At 40.2% G+C, this 25,650-nt stretch overlaps 2 protein-coding genes and 1 long non-coding RNA gene across 8 annotated transcripts in view; 2 read left to right on the top strand and 1 right to left on the bottom strand.

Moving 5' to 3' along the window:
- On the bottom strand, positions 1 to 7,449 carry LOC139029886 (uncharacterized). The gene is made up of 2 exons (XR_011482165.1): positions 7,365 to 7,449; positions 1 to 3,241 (listed from the first exon to the last, which is right to left on the bottom strand). It is a non-coding gene; the product is annotated as an uncharacterized lncRNA (long non-coding RNA).
- A 111-nt stretch (positions 7,450 to 7,560) lies between these two features.
- Positions 7,561 to 16,651, top strand: TAT (tyrosine aminotransferase). 2 transcript variants are annotated; one of them, XM_020901838.2, is made up of 12 exons: positions 7,561 to 7,671; positions 8,270 to 8,516; positions 8,657 to 8,761; positions 10,499 to 10,566; positions 11,425 to 11,583; positions 11,801 to 11,939; positions 12,357 to 12,409; positions 12,705 to 12,857; positions 13,523 to 13,651; positions 13,964 to 14,047; positions 14,744 to 14,842; positions 15,589 to 16,651. In XM_020901838.2, exons 2-12 carry the CDS (start codon positions 8,282 to 8,284, stop codon positions 15,727 to 15,729), a joined length of 1,365 nt encoding a protein of 454 aa, XP_020757497.2. In that variant the 5' UTR covers positions 7,561 to 7,671; positions 8,270 to 8,281; the 3' UTR covers positions 15,730 to 16,651. The 2 variants fall into 2 exon arrangements, with proteins under 2 accessions (XP_020757497.2, XP_070307158.1); XM_070451057.1 differs by having other exon boundaries at positions 7,569 to 7,671; positions 8,303 to 8,516.
- A 1,719-nt stretch (positions 16,652 to 18,370) lies between these two features.
- ZNF19 (zinc finger protein 19) overlaps positions 18,371 to 25,650 on the top strand; it is a 102,640-nt gene continuing 95,360 nt past the window's right edge. For 3 of the 5 annotated variants that reach the window (XM_070451052.1, XM_070451050.1, XM_070451054.1), the window contains exon 1: positions 18,371 to 23,033. In XM_070451052.1, coding sequence (XP_070307153.1) covers positions 22,999 to 23,033 — 35 coding nt within the window. In that variant the 5' untranslated portion in view covers positions 18,371 to 22,998. The remainder of the gene's footprint in view (positions 23,034 to 25,650) is intronic. The other 2 variants (XM_070451051.1, XM_070451055.1) reach the window with 2 other exon arrangements.

Genomic DNA, 25,650 nt, shown 5'->3' with positions numbered 1-25,650 from the left:
TCCAAGTTGAGGAACATTTTATTCAAAATTGTCAAGGTCATGAAAAACGAAGTCTGAGAAACTGTTCCAGATTAGAGGAAACTTTTTCGGATTAGATTAGACTCAGGGGACATGACCATTACATATAAAGTGGTCTTCTGGAGCAGACAAAGGATTTTAGTGGGAAAACCTAGTGAAATCTAAATAAAATGTGGAGTTTGGTGAATATTAATGGATCAACATTTATTTCTTAGTTCTGATTAAGAATATGCCATGTAAGATATTAAAAATAAGGGGAAAACTGGGTGAGGGTATGTGGGAACTCTTTGTACCATCTCCATACCTTTTCTGTAAATCTAAGTCTATTCTAAAATTAAACATTTACTTTAAATTTTAAAAGTTCAACCAGAGTAACCTCTCTGTTCTGACAGCCTTCTCTTTATCTAGCTCACAGGTCTGTGGTTTGTATGTAGGTTGGTTTTTAATTACTTGATAGTGAACGTGGAAACAAACTGTGAAACTCTCTCTGTAAATGTAAGATGGCACCATGAATGAACAAAGCTCAACCTAGCCACCTATCCCCTCCTGAATCCCTCACCTCATCGTCTATAACTGGGCAAAGACTTGAGTTTCCTCTCATTGATCACCCCTTCTGCATTCCTCTCCCTCTGGTTTATGTACTATTCACTGCTAGCTGGTGAGCAAGCATTGGGTATGGCTGATAGAAGGTATCAGGCCAGACCTGAAGGAGGTTGTCAAGAAGTGTAAGGAATGCTCTTGACCTTGTACTTCCTCGGGGAGCTTACAGTCCACCAGGGGAGTTAAAACTTATGCATTCCTCTGTACCCAACAGATGAGTGATCCCTGGGAATGATTCAGGATGGAAAGTTAGAAAATAACAAGTAATAAGTAAAAAAAGGTGAATCCTCCATGCTTAAGCCACATAATTGATTCATTATTTTCTTAAGGTTATCCCCAGTGACTCTCCATGGTTTTTTTTTCTTTTCTTTCTTTCTTTTTTGATTTTTTTTTTTCTATTTGAGAAAGAAAGGACTGTATTTCTCAACTCACTTGGTCCAGTAAAGTGGGGCAGAATTGTGTAGTGGAATCTGGAACCAGATGGTAAGATTGGAACTGCAACTCACCATTCACTACTATGGGACTTGTTTTCATCTTTATGAAAATGAAACAGGCCTTACTTCTGGGAGGGAGGTGAGGATTATGAGTTGATTTGAATAGAGTGTATCAAATTGTGCTGGTTATAGGATAAATAGCCATGAGCATAAACTCTTATGCCTGGGTCAAGAAAAGAAGGGTGTGGCAAGAGATGTATAAAAATGGGGGGACACAGGGTTATAGGTGATTCCTAAAAACCAGGTTCAAAAATTTTTTTACAGTCTTAGTAAGACCACAGTATCATATGGAATACCAAATTCTGATATATAAGGCCTATGGATGTACCCCTAGGGAAAAATATTTCAGAATATTAATTGTGGGCAAAATAGTTAACAGTGCTTATCTCTGGATGGGTGGGGCTATTTTTAAAATACTTCCTTATTGGAAAATGAAAAGGTGGAAAGTAGAAAGGTGGTTGCCAAGGGCTGGGGGGGAGGGGAGAGGGAGAATTGGTGTTTAATGGGTATAGAGTTTTAGATTTGCAAGATGAAAAAGTTCTGGAGAACTATTGCACAAAGTGAATATACCTAACACTGCTGAACTTTATTCTTAAAAATGATGAAGATGGCAAATTTAATGTTACGTTTTTTTTTTGCCACACACACACAAACACTTTTCTATGGCAAACACAATAGTGTCATATTTAAGAACAAACTCAGTGCAAATTGTTTGATTTTTAAGTGAAAGCCTTAATGGTTGGTTGGTATGCCTTTTAGTGAGTGTTTCTACAGTTTGCTGGGCCCTGACTGCCCGGTGAAGGTTAGCTGGTGGCCATTAGGCTCCATAAGCATGGTTGGACCTTCTCTTTTATTCTCCCCGTTCCGCTTTCTATGGAGAGAAAATGTGAACTACAGAAGAGGGGTGTTACTGAAACTTGTTTGCTTTGTCTGTTTTCCCTTCTCATCTGGGTTTGCTTGTCAGCTACTGAATGAGGGCGTGCCCAGGGGATGGCCTTCTGACCCAGCGGCCCCTGCTCCTTTCACACACACTCAAGCCCTACTGGTTCTGCGTCAGCTGCACTATTTGCAGGACCACCCTCAGACCCCGTGCTGCTGGCTGTTCTTTGATCTGTAAACCTGAGTCTGAGCCAGCTAGATTGAGACAGAGGAGGCTAGGCCAGTGATCTCAGAGTTGCTGTTTTGTTGCCTTGCAGTACCTTATTTGGCCCTGGTCTCACCTAAGAAAAAATCCCGCCCCGGAGCAAGACAGGTGAGGGATTGCCAACAGGTAATTCACAAAATGTGAAGAGCTATTCAGTTCAGTTCAGTCGCTCAGTCGTGTCCAATTCTTTGTGCCCCCATGGACTGCAGCATGCCAGGATTTCCTGTCCATTACCAACTTGCGGAGCTTGCTCAAACTCATGTCCATCGTGTTGGTGATGCCATCCAACCATCTCATCCTCTGTCGTCCCCTTCTCCTCCTGCCTTCAATCTTTCCCAGCATCAGGGTCTTTTCCAGTGAGTCAGTTCTTTGCATCAGGTGGCCAAAGTATTGAAGTTTCAGCTTCATCACCAGTCCTTCCAATGAATATTCAGGACTGATTTCCTTTAGGATTGACTGGTTTGATCTCTTTGCAGTCCAAGGGACTCTCAAGAGTCTTCTCCAACACCACAGTTCAAAAGCATCAATTCTTTGGTGCTCAGTTTTATAGTCCAACTCTCACATCCCCATAGTTTTGACTAGATGGACCTTTGTTGGCAAAGTAATGTCTCTGCTTTTTAATATGCTGTCTAGGTTGGTCATAGCTTTTCTTCCAAGGAACAAGCATCTTTTAATTTCATGGCTGCAGTCACCATCTACAGTGATTTTGGAGCCCAAGAAAATAGTCTGTCACTTTTTCCCTTGTTTCCCCATCTATTTGCCATGAAGTGATGGGACCAGATGCCATGATCTTAGTTTTCTGAATGTTGAGTTTTAAGCCAATCTTTTCACTCCTCTCTTTCACTTTCATCAAGAGACTCTAGTTCTTCTTAGCTTTCTGCCATAAGGGTGGTGTCATCTGTATATCTGAGGTTATTGATATTTCTCCCGGCAGTCTTGATTCCAGCTTGTGCTTCATCCAGCCTGGCTTTTCACATGATGTACTCTGCATATAAGTTAAATAAGCAGGGTGACAATATACAGCCTTGATGTACTCCTTTCCCGATTTGGAACCAGTTTTTTGTTCCATGTCCAATTCAGACTACATGAAAAATGACCACCCTCACTAAAATAAAAAGGAACAGAAATAACAACAACCTTTAATACACTTTTTTTCCTATTGATCAATTGAGCAAAGATTTTTTCAGAAAATAACTCTCAGGGCTTGCAAGCAATCGCTGATAGGATGAAAGGAAGCTGGCAATGTGTGTCAGGAACTGTACAATTTTTCATTCTAGAATATAATTTTCCATAAAAGGTTAGGAAGATAGAAGAATTTAGTATGAGATAAAGGTGACATTTCAAATTAACAAAGAGAGACTTTCATTTTTGGTGATATTGAGGTCAAAGGACCTGGAAGATCTCCAGTTATAAAAATATCTAGAAATGTTGGGTTAAATGTAACAAAATGCCTAACTGATCTCCAAAGATAAAAATGGAATTCCCCAGAGGCCAAGCAATGAGAATGACTGAAAAGCAGAGACACAGATGAGCTGACACCGCTGATGCCCCACCGAGATTATCATTTTGAATAATCTAAGACCCCTGGTTTAATGTTGAGGTGGGGACAGGAGGCTAAGCCTGTTGGCTGTGTGGGTGTGTGGAAGAGCGAGTTGAACCTGAGTCTCCAGTGTAGTTAGGATCTTTGAAAGTTTAAACCTGGAATGGCAGAATAGTCACAGTAGCTTTTAACTTTGAGACAACCTCATCCTTGCTTGACTTAACTCTTGGAAAGGCCACTATCAAGAGGAAGGGCCTTAACCTCTGAGATTCTCTCCACCTGGAAAACCCCTGCCGTAACACTCAGTTGATTCCCTGTATCACCCTTCAAGTTCTAATAGCTGGTCTGAACTCCAAGAAGTTGTCATGATAAGATATATTTGTGTTCTCTCTTCTTCCTATAGTCCATTATTTGATCAATTTGTCAGGTGTATCAGTGTTTGAAATGTGATCCTACCTCAAGGAAATTATCCCACAAATTGCAGGATGCTCATAAAAATTCCCAATCATAAATAATAAGTGTATGCAGTATGATTTATTTCTAATAGAAATAAAAATTGGAAGCTGCTCCATGTCCGAAAAGAGTGGACTGGCTAACTGAACATAATGTAGCCATTAAAAGGAATTAAGTTGCTCTCCATGTATGAAAATGACATATAACATATTATTGAGTTTTTAAAAAGCAAGCTAAAGAACAACATTGTTCAATAGAAATGGAATGCAAACCACAGAGTAATTTCAAATTTTCTAATAGGAATATGTTTAACTGTCAAAAAAATAGAAATAGATGAAACTAATTTCAGTAATGTACTTTATTTCACCCAATAGATTCAAGTATTATTTAAGCATGTAGTCAATACAAAATTATTGGTGAGATATTTTACATTATTTATATAAGTCTTTGAAACCTGTTGTGTATTTTGCATCAGTGACACATCTCAATTCAGATAAAGCACATTTCAAGTACTCAATTGCCACTTAAGAATAGTGGTCACAGTAAGAGACAGTGAAGCTGCAGAATGAACATATAGTATATATATCATTTTGAACAACTCCAAAACCAGCTGTACAAGAACTGTGTAGACATAGAAAACACTTGGAAAGATAACCAAGAAGTGGCTAAACTGGCTGTCTCTATGAAACTGGATTATGGGGAAAGAAGTTTTTAAGAGTTTAGTTCATAAACATCTGAATTTGAATTTATTATATGATTACATATTATACTTTAATTACTAGATGAGTGAAAGCAAAATGTTTGCTGTCTTCAATGCGGTAAGTCCATGTATAGTAAAATTTACATTAAGGAGATGATGACATGTATGAACTGATATTTATATACAGTGATGCTCTTGGCAGCATTTCTTACAATAGTAAAAGCTAGACTCCACATCATGTCCAACAATAAGAAAATTATTCAATAAATTCTGATAATTCTCTATGATGGAATGTTTTTCAGAACATGAGAAAATATTCATGATATAATTTAAAAGTTCACAATGCAAAACTATCCATAATATGGTCCAGCAGCTCTACACCAAGGTATACATTCAAGAGAATTGAAAACATATGTTCATATGAAAACCCGCATGTAAGTGTTAATAGCAGCATTATTTCTGATAGCCAAAAAGAGGAAACAACCCAAATGTCTAGCAGCTGATGAACAGGTGAACAAATGAATATATTCACATAATGGACTACCATTCAGCCATAACAAGGAATGAAGTACTGAAACATGCTACAACTTGGAAAAACATTTGCTAAGTGAAAGATGTCAGACATGAAAGACAACATGTAGTATGATGCCATTTGTGTGAAACATCAGGAATAGGCAAATCCATGGAGACAGAAAGTAAATTCGTGGTTGCTGGGGGCTAAGAAGAGGAAAATTGAGAGGGGCTAGTTAATAGGTATGGAGTTTCTCTCTGGAACAATGAAAAAAAAATGTCTTGGAATTAGATGGCGGCGATTGTTGCACAATGTTGTGAATGAACTAAAAATCACTGGATCTTACACTTTGAGATAGTGAATTTTATGTTATATAATTTTTTTCTCAATTTAAAAAATATGTACATAGAACAAGACCCCAACTTTGTAGGGAAAAAGTAAAACTAATGTGTTAAGAGTTCTGGTAGATTATAAATGCTTTTAAATTTTTCTGATTTTCTCCAGCACACATATATTTTAAATGGAGGTGGTGGTGGGATAAATATGTTTAGGAAAGGGTAGTCTCCTCTCTTGACAAGATCTATGTGTTTTGGAAACAGCACCATGTTCTCACTTGGCAACCTCACCAAGGGTAGTAGATTCAGCCTGCTAAGCATATGTCTATCTGTAAAATGGTTAACTGTATTTAGTAAAATGGGCCATTTACCTGTGTATAGGGTGCCAAGTAGCAGACCTAAACCTTTCCTTTTCTGTCTTTTAGATGTGTTAGACATAGCTTTTTGAAACAAAGCAGTCTAGCTTGTCCGGCTCAGGGCTCAGGGCTTCATAATTAATCTACATTTTCTTTGACCTGGCTGGCTTCCTGCACCGGCCTGGTGCTTCTGCTTCTCCACTGGTTAGATGAAGTGGTAAATGCTTGCTTCAGTGGAGTGGAGAAGCGACTACATTAGGTGAATTTTTCAAAGTACTAAGAGTTGGAAGGGACATATGTATACATATGGCTGATTCTCATCATTGTGTGGCAGAAGGCAACAAAACATTGTAAAGCAATTAGCCTCCAATTTAAAAAATAAAGACATAAATAAATGGAGGGAAAAGAAGAAGATGGAAGGACCAGAGAAATCAAAGTTTATTCAACCCCAGTGGAGACTCAAATCACCAATAAATAGCTGAAGCAGACAGAGCTTATGTAACAACTCTCTGTCTCTCAATAAGTAAACGGATAGGATTTGAGCCATGGGGTGACTGAGGTTTCTCTTAACCCTTGGGTGGATGATACTTTTCATAGGCTCACAGGAATTCTGAGTTGTCTGCTGTGCTGGCTTAGCAAAGGTTTTTGTTTAGATCTCACCTGACATCTTATTTTTCCAAAAACTCCATAACAGGAAAATTAAGAATTCACAGCATAAAGATAAAATTGCACAGGTTTTGGTTGCCTTAGATACTCTGTACTTTTTAAATGTTTATGGAGTGGGCCTTCATTTACTCTAGCTGCACAGTTTGTTCTAACTGGAGTAGAACTTCGTGGACTAACAAAGAAAGGAGCCCGAGATGTAGGAAATAAATAAGCATGCTGCTGAACAAGTTGTAGAGCATGATCTCAGCTGTGTTTTGAAAATATACATGATTCTGTATCTATGTATCCATCATCTAATCTATCTACTGTCTATCACTTACCTATTTATCATCTGATCTACTATCATCTATCTATCTTGATGAATGGATAGAAATGGCCAGATCATTACCACTGCCTGGTCCTTGCAAGACTCACTTTTTACTCTATACATTTTTGTACTATTAACATTTTAATAGGTCATTTTGTCACAAAAAAAGATTTAATAAAAATTACCAACTGTAATCCTAACTACCTCTCTGACAATCCTTTCAAACATATCACAGATTACCTGGAAAGGGTTAACACAGACAATTCCAGAAGGCTGAAGTGTTCAAATTCCTGATTTGGTGGTGGAGGTGGGAGGCAGGGTTAGAGGGAAAAAGCACCAAAAAGTGAGGAGGGGAGAAAAGAAGAGGGCTGTTTGCTCCATTCGTACCTGAGCCAATAGCATGAGAGTCTCAGGCTCAACGCCCATTTGTGGGACTATTTCAGGCATCAGAGGTTGCATCTGAATTCACTGTCACTGTCACTTGTCAAAGAACTTAGGCAACTTCCTGGTTTGGCTGCTTGGAGGCTGCTTCTCCTTTACTGGCAAGGTAAAATCTCAAGCCTCAGCTTACCTTGTGATTTGGGATGCATGTTTTTTTTTTTTTTTTTGTGGTGTATTGACTTCTTTTTCCACAGGGCAGTAAGCTGCTTATAGAATAGGGCTTTATTTTTACTAATGATAATGTTAACACTAAATTTCTAACAATATGGAATAGTTCTTCCTGGTTATTCTTTGTACAGGACAAGACATAGTCTGTTGAAGTGTAAGGAGACTCTTCCTTGCACGGAATGGAAGGGATACCTATGCTTTCCTTATTTAACATTAGTTTTCATGTCATTCTTCCTTGGTTTTGCTGAGAGCATGGTTAAATTTTCATGGTGATGATGTAGCACATAGTGAATCTCACAGTAGATAAGCATTCAGTGGAACACTCTGCTAATATTGTAGAATGGTTATTTTGCTTATTTTCCATCTGAGTGAGAAGTCTTAAAATTGCCCTCATTCATTCAAAGCTGCTTTACATGTGAAAGGAGTTTGAAAAGAGATGTCTGGCAAAGTCACCCCAGTGTTTAGGTCCAACTGTAGCTGCCCCACTGGACTGTATCTGTTCTTAGAGTCACAGTGACCCCTTCTTTTCCCCATAGTCTTTGCTAGTCATGGACCCATACGTAATTCAGATGCAGGACCATGGGAGCCTCCCCTCAGTTCTGGATGTGCATGTCAACATCACTGGGAGAAGCTCCGTGCTGGGAAAACTGAAAAGCAGGAAGGCCAGATGGTCCGTGAGGCCTTCGGACATGTCCAACAAAACTTTCAATCCCATCCGGGCCATTGTGGACAACATGAAGGTGAAGCCAAATCCAAACAAGACCATGATTGCTTTATCGATTGGTGAGTTGAGTACACTTAACCAAGAGCCAGGCATTGTTCCTCTCACCCCCATCCTCATGGGTTGGGCAGAGAGGATGGAAGTGGAGGGTGGGTCTGGGTACTGGGCTTGGAAGAATAACCTCTTGGTGGTTCTTGAAAAGGGGACCCTACTGTATTTGGAAACCTGCTGACAGATCCTGAAGTTACCCAAGCAATGAAAGATGCGCTTGATTCAGGGAAGTTTAATGGCTACGCCCCTTCCATTGGTAAGTTCCCTCTGAGACGCTAATCTGGCAGTTTCCAAATCGTCTGTGCTCTTCAGACGGTAATAAATTTCTAGCAGTTCTCTTTGCTTTCCCGATGCATAATTCCTAAGGAGAGGCTAAGATAATATGGCTGTTGAATTTGGGGAAAGGAGTCTCAGAATGTTTAACCTCAAGCCACCAAGGTCCAACTTCTTTCCTGGCTTCCTCTGGGACTATGGCACCTCCTTGCTCTAGGTTTCCATTATGCACTCTGCTCAAATAATGCTTCTATCCTATCATTGCTCTTTTTCCACGGAGGCCTTGAGTTTGGCTGCAGCTGCTTCTTGACAGAGCTGTCTAGCTCCTAAATCAATTTACTTACTGCTCTATGAAAATACTTCTTGGCGTTATTTCTCCTCCTCTGCACATTCAAGATTTATTTTAATTATGGTCCTGGTCACACTCTCAGTGTAACTGTGCTTGTTTCAAGGCAGAAACAAACAAACAAAAACAACAGCAAAGAGTGAGTTGTTCTATTAGAGGACAGAAGGTTGTTTAAGACTGGAATAATTTTATTTAGGTGTAACTCTCTCCATATATTGAACATTCCTACCCTAAGCGTTTTGGTAAAATAAGTGACTCCTTTGTTTCGGTGTCACACACTTCCCCACTGTGTGTATGTGCAGAATAAAAACCAGCTTCATGCTAAAATAGAATTTAAAAACACTTTAAAGAGATATGAGGGACATGATTTTTAGGTTGATTATTTACATTTTATACAGCTTCATAAATAAAAATCAAAACAAAATAAGACTAAAATTTAGTTATAAAAAGAGTTTATACATAATGAAAGGGAATATGAAAAAGAATATATATAACTGAATCACCTTGCTGTACAACAGAAATTAACACCACATTGTAAATCAACTATTCTTCAATACAATTTTTTAAAATGTTTATTATGACCTTTATATTCAAAGTATTAAGAAACTGATTTAACCTGAAACCTAAAACCAAGTCTGCATTTGACAAATACTCAGAAGATATGAACACTTCATGCCAAAGGAAACACAGATAATATTTATCTGTGTTTTTTATTAACAATTAAGGAAATGCTGATTAATTTCAAGAGAACTATCTGTACCTATTAAGTTAACAAACATTAGGAAATATTGCCTCTAGCTTTGGTAACGGAAAATAATCTTTTTGGACAGCAATTCTGTAAAACATTATAATTGGTATGAAACTGTCTATACTTCAAGCTTGCAAGCCAACATTTGGAAACATTGCATGAGAATATAATTTAAAAGGAAAATATTTTAATTTAAATATAAAAGGAAAATACTAATAGGTATACAATACAATGTGAAAAAGTTAAAATGAACCCAGTGTAACAAACTCATTAATTACAAGTTTTCAAATATAATCCCTGAAAGGGATTTAAGAATAATCTAAATCCTGTATTTTAGATTAAATAATCTAGAAGAAAATAAAACATAATCACAGTAACCAGGATGCTACAGAGTATTTTATAGTTTGGTAAACTCTTTTTGTTATTATTTATACATTTGTGTGCTTATTGTAAAATTATAAGGTATAAAGTTAATCTCCTTTAACTATAGTGACTGAGAGCTGAACCGAATGCTATGTGCTCTGGTCTGGGACAGAAGGTAGCCTTGAAGACCTGTGACTTAAGGGCATCGCTGTCAGCTGTGGGATGAAAACTTCCAGCTTTCTCCTTCTGCTCTTTTCTCTCAGGCTACTTATCCAGTCGGGAGGAAGTTGCTTCTTATTACCACTGTCCCGAGGCACCCCTGGAAGCTAAGGTGAGCCCTAGACAAGGTGCCCGCTCTAAAGCAATACCAGGCAAACTCTACCCTTTGTTTCTGTTCCGTGAGGAATAAGGGTTTCAAGGGAAACAAAAACTAAGGATAATTTCTCTTTGGCAATTCCAGGACTTTTTATATGGGGAGGCCACTAGTCAGTGAGTATGTTTAATGTAATTATAGTATGATAATAACATTGCATACAACTTACATGATGTCTGTCTCAAGGAGGCTCAAAGGACTCAGAGGTCACCCTATATTTGCTTCTCTGCAAAAGATCATTGAAAAACAGTAATTCATATATACCAAATAATTGAAAATTTTAATTTTACCAATAGGGTCTTTTATTAATCTGTAGTTCCCTTCACTTACCTAAGGTCACTTAGATGGGAGGATCGAGTTTCCATGGCATATTGGACTGATGGCAGGGTCAAGTTTAAATGCCCTCCACTCTGTTGTTTATAGATAGGGTGGAGGTCAACATTTCTTAACCTTAAGGGGAGCCCTTTGTATTTCAGAAAAGAGCCATGCTTCAAATCTCTGGTCAAAAGTAAATAAACAACCAGGTGAAAAAGTCCAAGGTCATAATGACCTCTTATGGAGGTCTGCTGAGTCACAGCCAACCTGTCCTTTTTAAAGTGATTTATTTCTTTTAAGTGGCCAGCATTTCCAACAACCTCTAGATATGGACATATATAAACATATCCGTTTCTTTCCATTTGGGCCTAGTACAGTCCCCACTACTTTACATAGGATTTTTAAAAGTAAGCTAATTTTTGCTTCCCACTCATTCATCTGATAATCCCTTTTCTCCTGTTGCTGTTGGAACCCCTAACAAAACAAAACTTTTCTTCATAGGATGTCATTCTGACAAGTGGCTGCAGTCAGGCTATTGAACTATGTTTGGCTGTGTTGGCCAACCCAGGGCAAAACATCCTAGTTCCGAGACCCGGCTTCTCTCTCTACAGGACTCTGGCTGAATCTATGGGAATTGAGGTCAAACTCTACAATTTATTGGTAAATGACTTTTTAATTTTAGATACAAATTATAATTTTAGATACAAATGCTCAATTACTACTTCATAAAAATACATGACCATTATCTTAGCAGAGAAAGATCTGGAAAGTCTGAGGCCACAGACACATTTTGTGACTTATTTATACCTTTGAGTGAAGTGAGTAGTCTTCCTAAATTTTTCAGAATCATCTTGTTTCACTTTTTTTCCCTCCCCAGCCAGAGAAGAATTGGGAAATTGACCTGAAACAACTAGAATCTCTGATTGATGAAAAGACAGTTTGTCTTATTGTCAACAATCCATCAAACCCTTGTGGGTCAGTGTTCAGTAGACGTCATCTCCAGAAAATTTTGGCAGGTAAGTCCAACAGATTTCACTTGACAGGAAAGAAGATGGGGATGGAATCCTTTAGCTGTTTCCTGGAGTGAGAAAGAAGTCCTTTACTAAGTTCCGAGACTAGTATAGAGGTTGGAGGGCTCCAGTGGGGTCCCTAGTGAGTGGTGTGCCACTGCAAAGGTAGAAAGGAGGAGAAAAAGACTTGCCTCTTTATCACTCCCCTCATGTGGAAGAAAGGATTTGAAATATCTAGTTAATCAAACGGCAAATTCAGGCTCTGTGCCCTGGAAGGCTCTGTACCATGAGAAGAATTTGTAGTTCTTAAAGAGGAAGACAAAACCCACAAACATGAAGTGTAAAGTATAAGCCCAGGTAAACATTTAAGTGCTAAGGCAATTCACATTAAAAATGACATCAGCATGTTTCTCTTATTTTCAGTGGCTGCAAGGCAGTGTGTCCCCATCTTAGCTGATGAGATCTATGGAGACATGGTGAGTCTGGGCAGGATCTAATTATTTCATTCATTCCCGAGAGTCAGGGGTTGTACATATTACTGGGTTGGGACCAGTTTCCTCATTTTAGGCTTCTTTTAACCCAGACAGGACACTAGGTTAAATGTATTTGGATAGTTCCCTTTGAAGCTTCTTGAGATCCCAGTCATGCTTCAGGGTAGAAAGAGCCTGTAAATCTGAGGCCCTGTGCTTAATGATAAAAGGAAAATTTGGGGAGGCATGGGATTTGGAGGGAAGCCAGAAAACAACTGTAAGAAGCACCTCTTCTCCTCAGGTGTTTTCAGATTCCAAATTTGAGCCTCTGGCCACCCTCAGCAGCAATGTCCCCATCCTGTCCTGTGGAGGGCTGGCCAAGCGCTGGCTGGTTCCTGGCTGGAGGATGGGCTGGATCCTTATCCATGACCGAAGAGATATTTTTGGCAATGAGGTGAGAATATATATATATATATTCTAAATATTTATTTATTTGTTTACCTATTACTTGCTTACTTTATCTCACTGTAGTGGTATAGATGTGAGATTTTCCTTTCTTGGCCCTGTAGTTCTGTGTGCCTGGAAAGACACTGGATAAAGATAGTACTAGTTATTTCTCCCCAGAATTCAGTTTTTCTGTGTTGGTGAGGAAGTTCCATCTACCTACAATTTTATTACCACAAAAAAAGAAGCAACAAGCAGTAATGATCCCTAATACTATTTGTGGTCTTACAAGGTGCCAGTGCTTTATGTACTTTATTTCAATGTAATTCTCCCAACAACCCTGTGAGGCCAGTATTAGTATTATCTCCATGTTACAGCTGATAAAAATGAACTCAGATAGGTTGTACAATTTTCTCAGTCACACACCCAGTCAGTGTGTGGCAGAGATGGGCTACAAACCCAGGTGGTCTGATTTAAGAATGACACGAGGCACCACCGCGTCTCCAGATATCAAAAACTAACCCTAACTCTGCCTAGATAGAAGATAATAACAACAACAAAAAATTAAAAATAAATAAAAATAAACACTTTATAGAAAGAATGGTCAGAGCAAGAATCTCCACAGCAGGGATGCTTAAGAAAGGCTAAATAATGTGTTTGCTGGGGGGCTTTTAGATCCGAGATGGGCTGACGAAACTAAGTCAACGGATCCTGGGCCCCTGCACCCTTGTCCAGGGAGCTCTGAAAAGCATCCTGTGTCGCACCCCTCAAGAGTTCTACCACAACACTCTAAGCTTCCTCAAGGTAAGGGCAGCCTGTGGCCTTCCATTCTGGGAGTCAGGGAATGCCTCCAGTGGAATTTTGAGCCATTATGGCTACCTTCTGGCAGAAGGTGGCATCATTGTCAACATTCATCCATACATTTCTCTAACTTCTGGCAATCCGCTCTGCTCCCGGCCTAAAGCTGTGAGTGGGCAGAGTACTTTTTTATTATTAACTCCTTATGCCAGCAGAGCAAACCTAAGTTCCCTGCCTTTGATGTGGGCTGTCTCTTTAATGACCCAGTTTTCCTTTAGCTTAAGTTTTCATCCTTGATGTCTCTGCCTCTTTTCATAGTCCAATGCGGATCTCTGCTATGGGGCATTGGTTGCCATCCCCGGACTCCGGCCCATTCGCCCTTCTGGGGCCATGTACCTCATGGTGAGTATGTGGTGGCGGGCACCTGTTGGCAGGTGAGGGAAGCCAGTCTTTAGGGCTCCAAGGACAACCAGACGGGCCCCTGAGCCAGTTTAGGAACTTCCTTGTTCTGAATTGTCCCACTGACATGGTTTAAACTCAGTGCTAAAAAAAGAAAGAAAAAATAACCTCTTAAAATGACAACTTTTCAATACAGAGAATTATTTTATATATAGATACAGAGATGATAGGACACAAATAAGAGGCTTTCCACACTATTGTAGTTCTCAACCAGGGGAGATCTGGTTCCCTCAGAGTGGGGATATATAGGAATGTTGTTTTCAGAAGGACTGAAAAGTGCTATTGGCATCTTGTAGGCCAGCAATGCTGAATATTTTTCAATGGGCAGGTTACTTCCATGCAATCAAGACTAGCCTGGCCCATAGTACCAATAGTGCCTTTTTAAAGGAACACTAGCATCCTATTTTCAGCTTTCATTTATCAGCATCCAAGAAAGAACCCTTCAATAAAATATTAATATGAATATATCCTCTCTTCCCTATGAGAAATTCCACAAGCCATAAGAGCAAGAACTCTTAGTTATCAGTAGTGGAATTCCAAGATATTTTTTAGAGCAGTCCCTGCCCTGATTTCTGGCATAGGGAGGTGGCCTGTTTTCCCTTCTTATGATCAGTTTGCCTCTCCCTGTTATTGGTACAGGTTGGAATTGAGATGGAACATTTCCCAGAATTTGAGAATGATGTGGAGTTCACGGAGCGGTTAGTTGCTGAGCAATCCGTCCACTGCCTCCCAGCAACGGTGAGTGCTTACATCCCTCTCAGGTTTCTCTAGAAACTCTCAATGGTGTATAGTGCCTTGGGAGCTCTCCCTGAGCTGGTCTTTAGCCTTTTCCTCCCCCAACACAGTGTACAGTTGGCCTTTATATGTGCAGGTTCTACATCCAAGTATTCAGCCAACTGGGGATGGAAAAATACTAGAAGAAAAAAAATTCCAGAAAATGCCCCAAAGCAAAACTTGAATCTGCTGCAGCCTGACAACTATGTACATAGCATTTACATTGTATTAGGTATTATAAGTAAGCCAGAGATTGTTTAAAGTACACAGGAGGATGTATGTAGGTTATGCAAGTACTATGCCATTTTATATACAGAACTTGAGCATCCTCGGATTTTAGTACTCTCGGAGGTTATGGAACCAACCCCCCTATGGATACTAAGGGACTACTGTACTCTTTTTTTGAAAAGATTCTTACTGGTGGGTGTCATGACCTCTATTTAAAATTTGTTTCTTCCTCATCATTATCCCATATGATTCAGGAAGAAAAATTGTAGTTGGACATTCTAAAGGACAGAAAATCAAGCTTGTCCCACAAATTCCTTTTAAGATAAATTAACTCAGTTACTGGTTCAGCTTCTCAGTGGTGGGAACTGTTAGCCCTGGGTAAACGGTGTTGCTGCCTCTTGCTGATTAGGGCCCTGGCTATACTAGGGTGGCCTAGTCACTGATTCAACTGCTCTGAGAATAATAGGCTTTTATTTTTGCAGTGCTTTGAGTATCCAAATTTCTTCCGAGTGGTAATCACAGTCCCTGAAGTGATGATGCTGGAGGCCTGTAGCCGGATCCAGGAGTTCTGTGAACAGCACTACCATTGTGCTGAAGGGAGCCAGGAGGAATGTGACAAATAGGATGGAGTCCATTCTCCTGAGTACGTGTGCCTTCTGGCTGGGGAAACTGGACTAAGCCCTGCTGCCCCTCCAGGAATCAGGTGGTCCTGCTGGGAGAGGAGCCTCACAAACACCACATCAAGGGCAGAGAATTGCTCTGGCTTTCCCCCAGCTATAGCCGCACACACACACTCTGAACCCCAGATTTCATCTCACTGTGCTCTGCTGGAGTGACTCACTAATTCATTAACCCGCCCCTCTCCCATTTGACTTCCTCCTTTTATCTTGAGAGTACTAGGTGAACAAAGTTGCCCAGGAAACAGCAGGGACAAGAAAATCAAGAGCTTAGGATTTGAGAAACGAATCAATCCTAAGATTGAGGGAACTTGTGCCCCCAACTATTTCCTCTTACTCTAAGTAAGAACACACTCTCTCTAGTCAGGTTTGAAGCCCAACTTTTCTGGCTCACTTCAGGTATACCTCACTGTATGTAGTAGTGCTAGAAGGAAAGAAGTTGGGGACACATGTATTTGGTTAATTTTAAACACATTAAGAAAATTTGCCAATTTGAAGGATACATTACAGAAACTTGATTTTTTGGTAGAGAATTATTTTGTGACACAAATAAATTTAATTGATAGAATTTCTAAATATAGATATATGTATATCAGGCTTTCTTAAAATGAAGGCATATATGTACTAAAAAAAAAGGAGGAATCAGAGGACCTTCCAGAAATGCTGCTGTGTAAGGGCCAGAATTATCCTCACTTGTCAGTGTTATACAATCATTATTACTTTTGCTGTAACATTGATACTGATTTATTGATATATATTATCTTTTCATATGTTTTCTAAGAAACATTTATATTGACAAGATCTTTTATTTTGCCAAGGGCATAAATTATTGTTTTTCTTTTTTTATTTTAATAAATTTTACTAAGTATTCTCTTCTGTGATGCCATTTTTCTCCTCTGTGGGGAATTTCTATCCCCAGGTGCTGCTTATTGCTCAACCTGGTTGATGTATTACCCACTAGGTTTCATTTATTTCTTTGTTGCTTAGATCCACTAACCACTTACTGGGTAACAAGCTGAACTGGTTCAGCTAACCAAGAGAATGAGGTGTGTCCAGGATCTTTTTTCAATATGAGCTTTTTGTCTGCAAATCCTCTTAGGCACAGTTGCCTAGTTTTTTTCCTCACCATTCCCTTGGAGGAGGGAACCTGAAGTTATCTTACAAGGTTAGGGGAAGGAATGTATCATAATCATCCTGGAGATTCCTTACTAAGGGATGTTTTCCTTGTCTAGAATAGGAACTTCGAGTCCCAACCCTGCCAGCCACACTCAATTAACTTCCTTTACAAAAATAAACATCAAATGTCCCCTTTCCAATCTAGTTGGACTTTAGTGAAATCAACTAAAATTTACCCTTCAATTTTCTTCATCAAATCCAAAAGGAATATACAAGTGATTGAGATGATAAAAATTTGTTTCCTGTATGCCAACCCTGCCGACTTTTTGAAAATTCCTGGCTCTTTTCCTGTACTTCCCGCCCCAATTCCCAAGGATGTTTGTCCAGAAATAAACAGGAAAACTTAGTGGTTTACACAAAACGTTTTATCTTCACACATAATGTATAATTCTATCCAGCATTACGGCATCTAGACAGATGTCTTAAGTTTCCAAATTTCCTTGATATCTACATTTTGGTAAGGGAGTCAAATGAACATTCAAAAATTAAAACACACACACGTATTGGACAAATTTCAAACGATGCAAAAAACCACAAAAAACCCAAAACATTCATGCCCATCCTTCAGCCACCCATTTCTCTCCTGAGGTAATCACAGGGGCAGTTGCTGTCCAGTTCTTCGAGATTATTCTGTGTACACGTAAATGTTTACATTAATTTTTCCTTCTTCTCTTTTTTTTTTTTTCTTCAAAGTTAACTATTACTTGGTCTTCCCTGGTGGCTCAGACGGTAAACAATCTGCCTGCAATGCGGGAGACCTAGGTTCGATCCCTGGGTTGGGAAGATTCCCCTGGAGGAGGGCATGGCAACCCACTCCAGTATTCCTGCCTGGAGAATCCCCATGGTGAGAGGAGCCTGCTGGGCTACAGTCCATGGGGTCGCAAAGAGTCGGACATGAATAAGCACAACTTTCTAATTCAGCTTCCTATGGAAATCAAAGGAGGGATGACATTTCTGAGGTGTCCATCACATCATGGGTGATCCTAGACTAAAAAAAAAAAAAAGGGAACCATTGGTCGGGGCTGCTTCCCAAACAAGATTAAAATTCTCAAGAGGCAATTTCCAGCCGCTTTGAGGATGGCGACAGCAGGGCGTCCGAGTATGCGAGGATAAACGAAGGATGCGTTAACAGTTCGCAGACAAAGGCTCGAGGCTGTGAAGTCTAACCAAAGCATTGTTTACCCAGTAACTGGCGAGTTATCACTGACCTGGTACCACAAACCATCCCACTCTAGTCCCTAGCAACCACGAACGCCCGGGTACGCACTGGGTTGGCGGCTTTCGAAGACCGGGGTTGGGGAGTGAAGTGGGTGTTGTGGACAGTGGGGAAAGAACCCACGCCTGCGCAGGCGCAGTTTCGGGGGGAACGGGGCGGGGGGGTGGGGGGTGCGCGCCGCACTGCTCAGGGCGCATGCGCAATCTGGGGCTAGGGGGCGTATTCTGGAAGCAGACGACGGCCATAATTTGTCTCCGTAGGTGAGGCGGTTACTTCTCCTCAGTCTTCTGTATTGTTTCCTCTTTAGTCTGTTTCTTGACCGCACGCCTTGAGAGAGTCCCTTCCTCCCCCTTCACCCCCCCTCCCTTTGGGCCCCGCCAGGCGGGAGGCTTCCTGCAAGTCGACAAGTTATCCCTAGGTATTGTGAACACCTGTTAACCAGTCCTAGCTCTAGGCAGGTGCCAGTAAGTTCCCTGAGTTGTGAAACGGGAAAAGAAATTCCCAGTAGCTGTTGTCAGTTTTCAAAAGTATGGTCCCTGGAACTTTTCTTCAAAGAATCTTGCTTTTCACGGTCCCGAGTACCTGACATAAGTGTTTGGATTTCTACTGAGCCAGAAAGATGAATCCTCCGCTGAACTCCAAGAACACCACACATTACTGTGCTTGAGGGGCCGAATTTAAGTACCCTAAAGGTTGAATTATCGAATTCTTTGGAGAAGTGAGTTCCAGGGACGTGATGTTCATTCTTTTCCCCATTTATTTTTATTAGTTGGAGGCTAATTACTTTACAATATTGTAGTGGTTTTTGCCATACATTGACATGAATCAGTCATGGATTTACATGTATTCCCCATCCCAATCCCCCCTCCCACCTCCCTCTCCACCCGATCCCTCTGGGTCTTCCTAGTGCACCAGGCCCAAGCACTTGTCTCCTGCATCCAACCTGGGCTGGCGATCTGTTTCACCCTAGATAATATACATGTTTCGATGCTGTTCTCTCAAAACATCCCACCCTCGCCTTCTCCCACAGAGTCCAAAAGTCTGTTCTATACATCTGTGTCTCTTTTTCTGTCCTGCATATAGGGTTATCATTACCATCTTTTTAAATTCCATATATATGCGTTAGTATACTATATTGGTATTTATCTTTCTGGCTTACTTCACTCTGTATAATGGGCTCCAGTTTCATCCATCTCATTAGAATTGATTCAAATGTATTCTTTTTAATGGCTGAGTAATATTCCATTGTGTATATATGTGCCATAGCTTTCTTATCCATTCGTCTGCTGATGGGCATCTAGGTTGCTTCCATGGACATGATGTTCATACTCTTACTTTAAACAGTTTGCAGATGGGTTTCATGTGGTGACATAGAAACCTCAAATCTGGATTCTCTCTGTGGGTTAGATTATTGTACAGCACCTTCTGAAGAAAGGGTTGCTTTCTGATATTACAGTTGAGGTGTATTATGTAGGAAGGAGGTGATGCCAGTTCTGGGAAGAAAAGAGTCTGTGAATGAGCATGTGGGTCTTAATTTTTGTCAACGTTTCAGGCATGGAAAGTAATTCTTGCTCCTTGAGATATTTACTCACTTGAAAACTGAAATGCAAAAGTACATTATCCACCGTTTAAAAAATAAAACCACAGGGACTTCTTGCTTTAGCAGCACATGTACTAAAATTGGAACAAGATAGAGAAGATGAGCATAGGACCAGCAATCTGAATTCAACAGCAGATTTGACCAAGTGGGATTTATTCCTGGAATATGAGAATGGTTCTACACTGACTGAAAAAAATCAGTCAATGCAATAAAGCACAATAATAGAATGAAGGACAGTCATACCACAGTCAACACAATTTTAGAATATCCCCCAGTGCCCCTTCTGTTTGTCTTTTCTGTTATTAAAACTCCTGGATTAGGATCACTTCTCATGTAAATTTCTCAGCTTGGGGTTCCAGACCATTCAGGTAGGTAGAATGCAGTTGAACACCAAATCCATCTGAAGGGATGCCTATGGTTACAGATTCTCATGGGAGAGGTTTTTTTATATTCCAAAAGGCAGACCAAGAGAGGTTAATTTTTAATTCATCCTTTTGTTCAAGCTTAGCATTTGGAGGGTCCTGATTTCATGCAGAGTTTAAATTCCGACTCCCTGCCTTACTTGAGCCGAAGGCCTCCTCTCCGCATCTTAAAATCCAAACCTCTTGATTACTGAGATGTGTGCTGGGTTCAGTTGCTCAGTTGTGTCTGATTCTTTATGATCCCACGGACTGTAGGCCACCAGGCTCCTCTGTCCATGGGATTCGTCTGGCAAGAATACTGAAATGGGTTGCCATTTCCTCCACCAGGGGATCTTCCCCACCCAGGGATCAAACTGGTGTCTCTTGCATTGGAAGGCTGATTCTTTACCACTGAGTCACTTGGGAAGCCTGGTTACTGAGATAGCACCAGCATAACCATACTCTTTAAAAAAAAAATTAGTTTTGGCTGCGTTGAGTGTTTGTAGTGGAATGCAGGGGCTTCTCTCTAGTTGAGGTGGGCAGGCTTCTCTTGTTGCAGAGCACAGGCTCTAGAGCAAGAGAGCTTCAGTACTTGTGGAAAGTAGGCTCAGTAGTTGTGGCATGAGCAGGCCTAGTTCCTGGACCAGGGATCAAACCTTCGTCCCCTGTTTTGGAAGGCAGATTATTAACCACTGGATCTTCAGTGAAGTCCCAACCATAATCTTTGTTTTTTTTCCTTCTAGTTTTTAGTTCTCTCTTTGTGATCCTTGATAGGTAACCTTACCCTCTTGCAAAATTAGCTCTGAATCTGAAAGTATGTCTTTTATATTTGATTTAACATATTTAGGTGTTTTGAAGCCCACATTTTTATTTTCACATTATCTGGTTTGTGATATTGTTATAGAAATTCCCATACTTTTTGGTCCCTCCACCTCTTGCTTCCTCCTTCCATTATTTTCCCCTGGAATTCTTCTTCCATGGCAGATAAACTTCTGTGCCATTCCCAAATTGTTGAGAATATTTCCTTCACCTTTTTTCCTTAAGTGTAACTTGGCTGTTTCCTGAAAGACAGTGCCATCCTTTCAGCCTGTTTGAAATTGCTTTTTTTCTCAGTCTAGAAGTCTCATTTGAAAAGATCCTGATGCTGGGAATGATTGAAGGCAGGAGGAGAAGGGGACAACAGAGGATGAGATGGTTGGATGGCATCACCAACTCAATGGACGTGAGTTTGAGTAAGCTCCAGGAGTTGGTGATGGACAGGGAGCCTGGCGTACTACAGTCCATGGGGTCGTAAAGAGTTGGACACGACTGAGGGACTGAACTGAACTGAACTGAGAAGTCTAACATATTGATTGTCCTTTCAGGATCTCTGTTCTCTGAGTCACACAATAACTATCCTTTAACATATAGGCTATAACACAACATTGTAAATCAATTATACTCCAATAAAATTAAAAAAAAAATAAAATATAGGCTATATTACTTTATAACCTTTCTGTATACTCTGTTTACTTAGGACCTTGACATGTGGGAAATTTCAGTATTTCTGTGGATAATCCAACCAACACCTATTAAGGCCTCCTGCCTATCTGGCTGTAAATCCCACCCCTATTATGTCCACCCACTCCCACAGCCACACCTTTGTTTCTTAAGGTGATCTTGAACTAGGCTATTTTAGGAATCTTAACCCTTGATATATAAGTAACTCGCTACAATTTGCTTGCCCTCCAGCTTGATCACAGTTTATACTTAGACATTATTCAACATTCTGATCTCTCCACACTTCTCTCCCAAGTCCATCAACTCCTCTGCATTGTTGTTATTCTAGTTTTTTCCAACATTTACCCCTGGTGCAGTACTCAGCCACATTCTTGCTAGCCACTTGAACTTCTCAGCTTCCTTAACTCTGTGTAGCATCTGCTGTGGGCAGTCTTTACCAGAAATTAATCTAACCCTGAACCCTCTCCATTTCTATACCCTACTCCCTGCCAAAAAAAGGGCAAATTGGTGCTATTGGTGCATGGTCTCCAGCCTCACTTTGAAAATCCTTTTACTAGTGCTGCTTTAGAAGCCTTCAGTTGAGGATGGCAGAGCACAGAATGGAAGGAGCCCAAGTGCCTGAATTATTGCTTAGAGGAGAGGACCACATCAATGAGGACATTTACTTCCCCCATATGCTTCACCAGGGGGCATACAATACTAGTTTGTCCCAGGTTTGTTGATGCTAAATTCAATCACTTAGTTAAAGTGGTGTTACCTAACAGAGCTGTGATGGGGGATTAAATGAAAGACCCAGGGGGCCTGGTTCATAAACTTTACTTTTCCCCCATTCCCTGTTAGTCTTCACTTTGGGCAGATACACGTTCTTGACTACACTTTCCCACCACAAGTGCCTCTTGGTGGGACTGGTAGTTATCACTAACTTGAGTCAGAAATTACTTAAAAAAATGTTTATTAAAACATGTTATTACTTAAAAAAATATTATGAAACTTTCAGGGGACTTCCCTGGTGTTCTAATGGCTAAGACTCCCAATGCAGGGGCACAGGTTCGATCCCTGGTTGGGGAACTAAGATCCCACATGCTACACAGTGCAACCAAACAAATACACAAGTGTAAATAAAATATAATTAAAAAGATATTCTCTTAAAAAACTTTTAGAGTAGTTTAATGAATCTCAGTGTATTCATTTAAAAAAAAAAGATCACCATTTTGCCAATAAGTTTTGTAATTACTTTTGAGTTTTATCCTTTGAGCCTGTCTTTTCTTTCCCTAATTCACAGGTCCTGAATTCTACAGGGGGCATTTGGGAAAACTTCACTTATGAATTTTCCTTGTTCCATTAGTCCAGCTTGTAGGTAAGTGCTAATGATAAGTGCACACTGTTGGAGATAGTAGCACTGGTTCAGCATGTCCAGAAATGCTACGTACTTCTCAAACTGTGCATTAGTCACCTGGGGGTCTTGTGATGTGACACATTCCATGGCTCTGGAATAAGTCTGAAATCCTGCATTTCCAAACACACGTCTAGGTACTGCCAGTGATGCTGGTCAGAAAATGCTTTGAGTTGGGAAGTGTTCTTAGAAGGTGAAATCCTGATATTTGGGGGACAAACGATAAGAAAGAAACATCTGATAAGAAGGAAACAAGTTAAGTAGTGCCCAGAAGTTCCTTCCACCGCTTAAATTCTTTGAGTCTTTGCTTCTATCCTCTAGCAATTGCAGAAGTAACTAAGCACAATGGCCCCCGCTACTTCTGGGAAAAAGAAAAGCATGCTTGAATTAAGGACTTAAGAGCCCTGAAAAAAAACTGCAGTAAGTTTAATCCAGTTTCTTCTGTACAATTAATAGTCCTAGTGTCTAGTTCAAGGACTAGTGTCTAGTTCTACTGAAGCACAGCCCAGACTGTCACACAGACTTTTCCTTACCTTTTAAAATATTTGTTTCTGTAGGCAGGCAGATGTGATTAAAGCACAAATGAACCAGTCTGTGTAGGTGTGGCCCCAAAATTTTTAATTCTTTTAAACACCCAGGTTATGGAGACTAGGCGGAGTTTGTTATAGTCATGAGAAATGAGAGGAGTGGCTGGAAAGTTCCAAAATATTTGCTCTTGATTTCATCTTTGATTATCAGGTTGGTGTGGAATTTGGTCAATCAGCCACCACATATTAAGCATCTACTATGTGGACAAACAAGACAGAAATGTCCTAGTGATAGGGGAGACAGAAAATAAACATGCAAACAAATAGCTAAGACAGTTTCAGGTACTGAGATGTGTACTGAAGAATTGAAACAGATCCTGCTTTTCCTTGTTTCAGTCTTTACCTCCTTTTGTTTTAATTAAAAAAATTTTTAAATTTTACTTTTGGCTGCAAAGCATATGGGATCTCAGTTCCCTGACCAGGCATTGAAGCCAAATGCCCTGCATTGGATGCTTGGGGTCTTAACCACTGGACTGCCAGAGAAGTCCCTTTGCCCCCTTTTTTTCCTTCTTCCTTTCCTTTTTTTCCCCGTTCTGTCAGTCCTTCCCTTGAATCTTTTTTTTTTTCCATTTATTTTTATTAGTTCGAGGCTAATTACTTTACATCATTACAGTAGTTTTTGTCATACATTGAAATGAATTAGCCATGGATTTACATGTGTTCCCCATCCCGGTCCCCCCTCCCACCTCCCTCTCCACCCGATCCCTCTGGGTCTTCCCAGTGCACCAGGCCCGAGCACTTGTTTCATGCACCCAACCTGGGCTGGTGATCTGTTTCACCCTAGATAATATACATGTTTCAATGCTGTTCTCTTGAAACATCCCACCCTCGCCTTCTCCTAGAGTCCACAAGTCTGTTCTATACATCTGAGTCTCTTTTTCTGTTTTGCATATAGGGTTATCGTTACCATCTTTCTAAATTCCATATATATGTGTTAGTATACTGTAATGGTCTTTAACTGGAGGAATCAATCTGCCTGACTTCAGACTATACTACAAAGCCACAGTCATCAAGACAGTATGGTACTGGCACAAAGACAGAAATATAGATCAATGGAACAGAATAGAAAGCCCAGAGATAAATCCAGGAACCTACGGTCACCTTATCTTCGACAAAGGAGGCAAGGATATACAATGGAAAAAAGACAACCTCTTTAACAAGTGGTGCTGGGAAAACTGGTCAACCACCTGTAAAAGAATGAAACTAGAACACTTTCTAACACCATACACAAAAATAAACTCAAAATGGATTAAAGATCTAAATGTAAGACCAGAAACTATAAAACTCCTAGAGGAGAACATAGGCAAAACACTCTCCGACATAAATCACAGCAGGATCCTCTATGACCCACATCCCAGAATTTTAGAAATAAAAGCAAAAATAAACAAATGGGACCTAATGAAACTTAAAAGCTTTTGCACAACAAAGGAAACTATAAGCAAGGTGAAAAGACAGCCCTCAGATTGGGAGAAAATAATAGCAAACAAAGCAACAGACAGAGGATTAATCTCAAAAATATACAAGCAACTCCTCCAGCTCAACTCCAGAAAAATAAATGACCCAATCAAAAAATGGGCCAAAGAACTCAACAGACATTTCTCCAAGGAAGACATACAGATGGCTAACAAACACATGAAAAGATGCTCAACATCACTCATTATCAGAGAAATGCAAATCAAAACCACAATGAGGTACCGTTATATGCCAGTCAGGATGGCTGCTATCCAAAAGTCTACAAGCAATAAATGCTGGAGAGGGTGTGGAGAAAAGGGAACCCTCTTACACTGTTGGTGGGAATGCCAATTAGTACAGCCACTATGGAAAACAGTGTGGAGATTTCTTAAAAAGCTGGAAATAGAACTGCCATGTGACCCAGCAATCCCACTTCTGGGCATACACACCAAGGAAACCAGATCTGAAAGAGACACATGCACCCCAATGTTCATCGCAGCACTGTTTATAATAGCCAGGACATGGAAGCAACCTAGATGCCC

This window comes from Odocoileus virginianus, chromosome 20, assembly GCF_023699985.2.
Source record: "Odocoileus virginianus isolate 20LAN1187 ecotype Illinois chromosome 20, Ovbor_1.2, whole genome shotgun sequence".
Lineage (NCBI taxonomy): Eukaryota > Metazoa > Chordata > Mammalia > Artiodactyla > Cervidae > Odocoileus > Odocoileus virginianus.
This window is presented reverse-complemented; position numbering and strand designations above follow the sequence as displayed.

Excerpts from the sequence above, each read along its gene's own strand:
- TAT (XM_020901838.2), top strand. The coding sequence starts at position 8,282 with ATGGACCCATACGTAATTCAGATGCAGGACCATGGGAGCCTCCCCTCA. Across the intron at positions 8,762-10,498 it reads TGGCTACGCCCCTTCCATTG|GCTACTTATCCAGTCGGGAG; the intron begins GTAAGTTCCCTC and ends CTTTTCTCTCAG. Across the intron at positions 14,843-15,588 it reads TCCACTGCCTCCCAGCAACG|TGCTTTGAGTATCCAAATTT; the intron begins GTGAGTGCTTAC and ends TTATTTTTGCAG.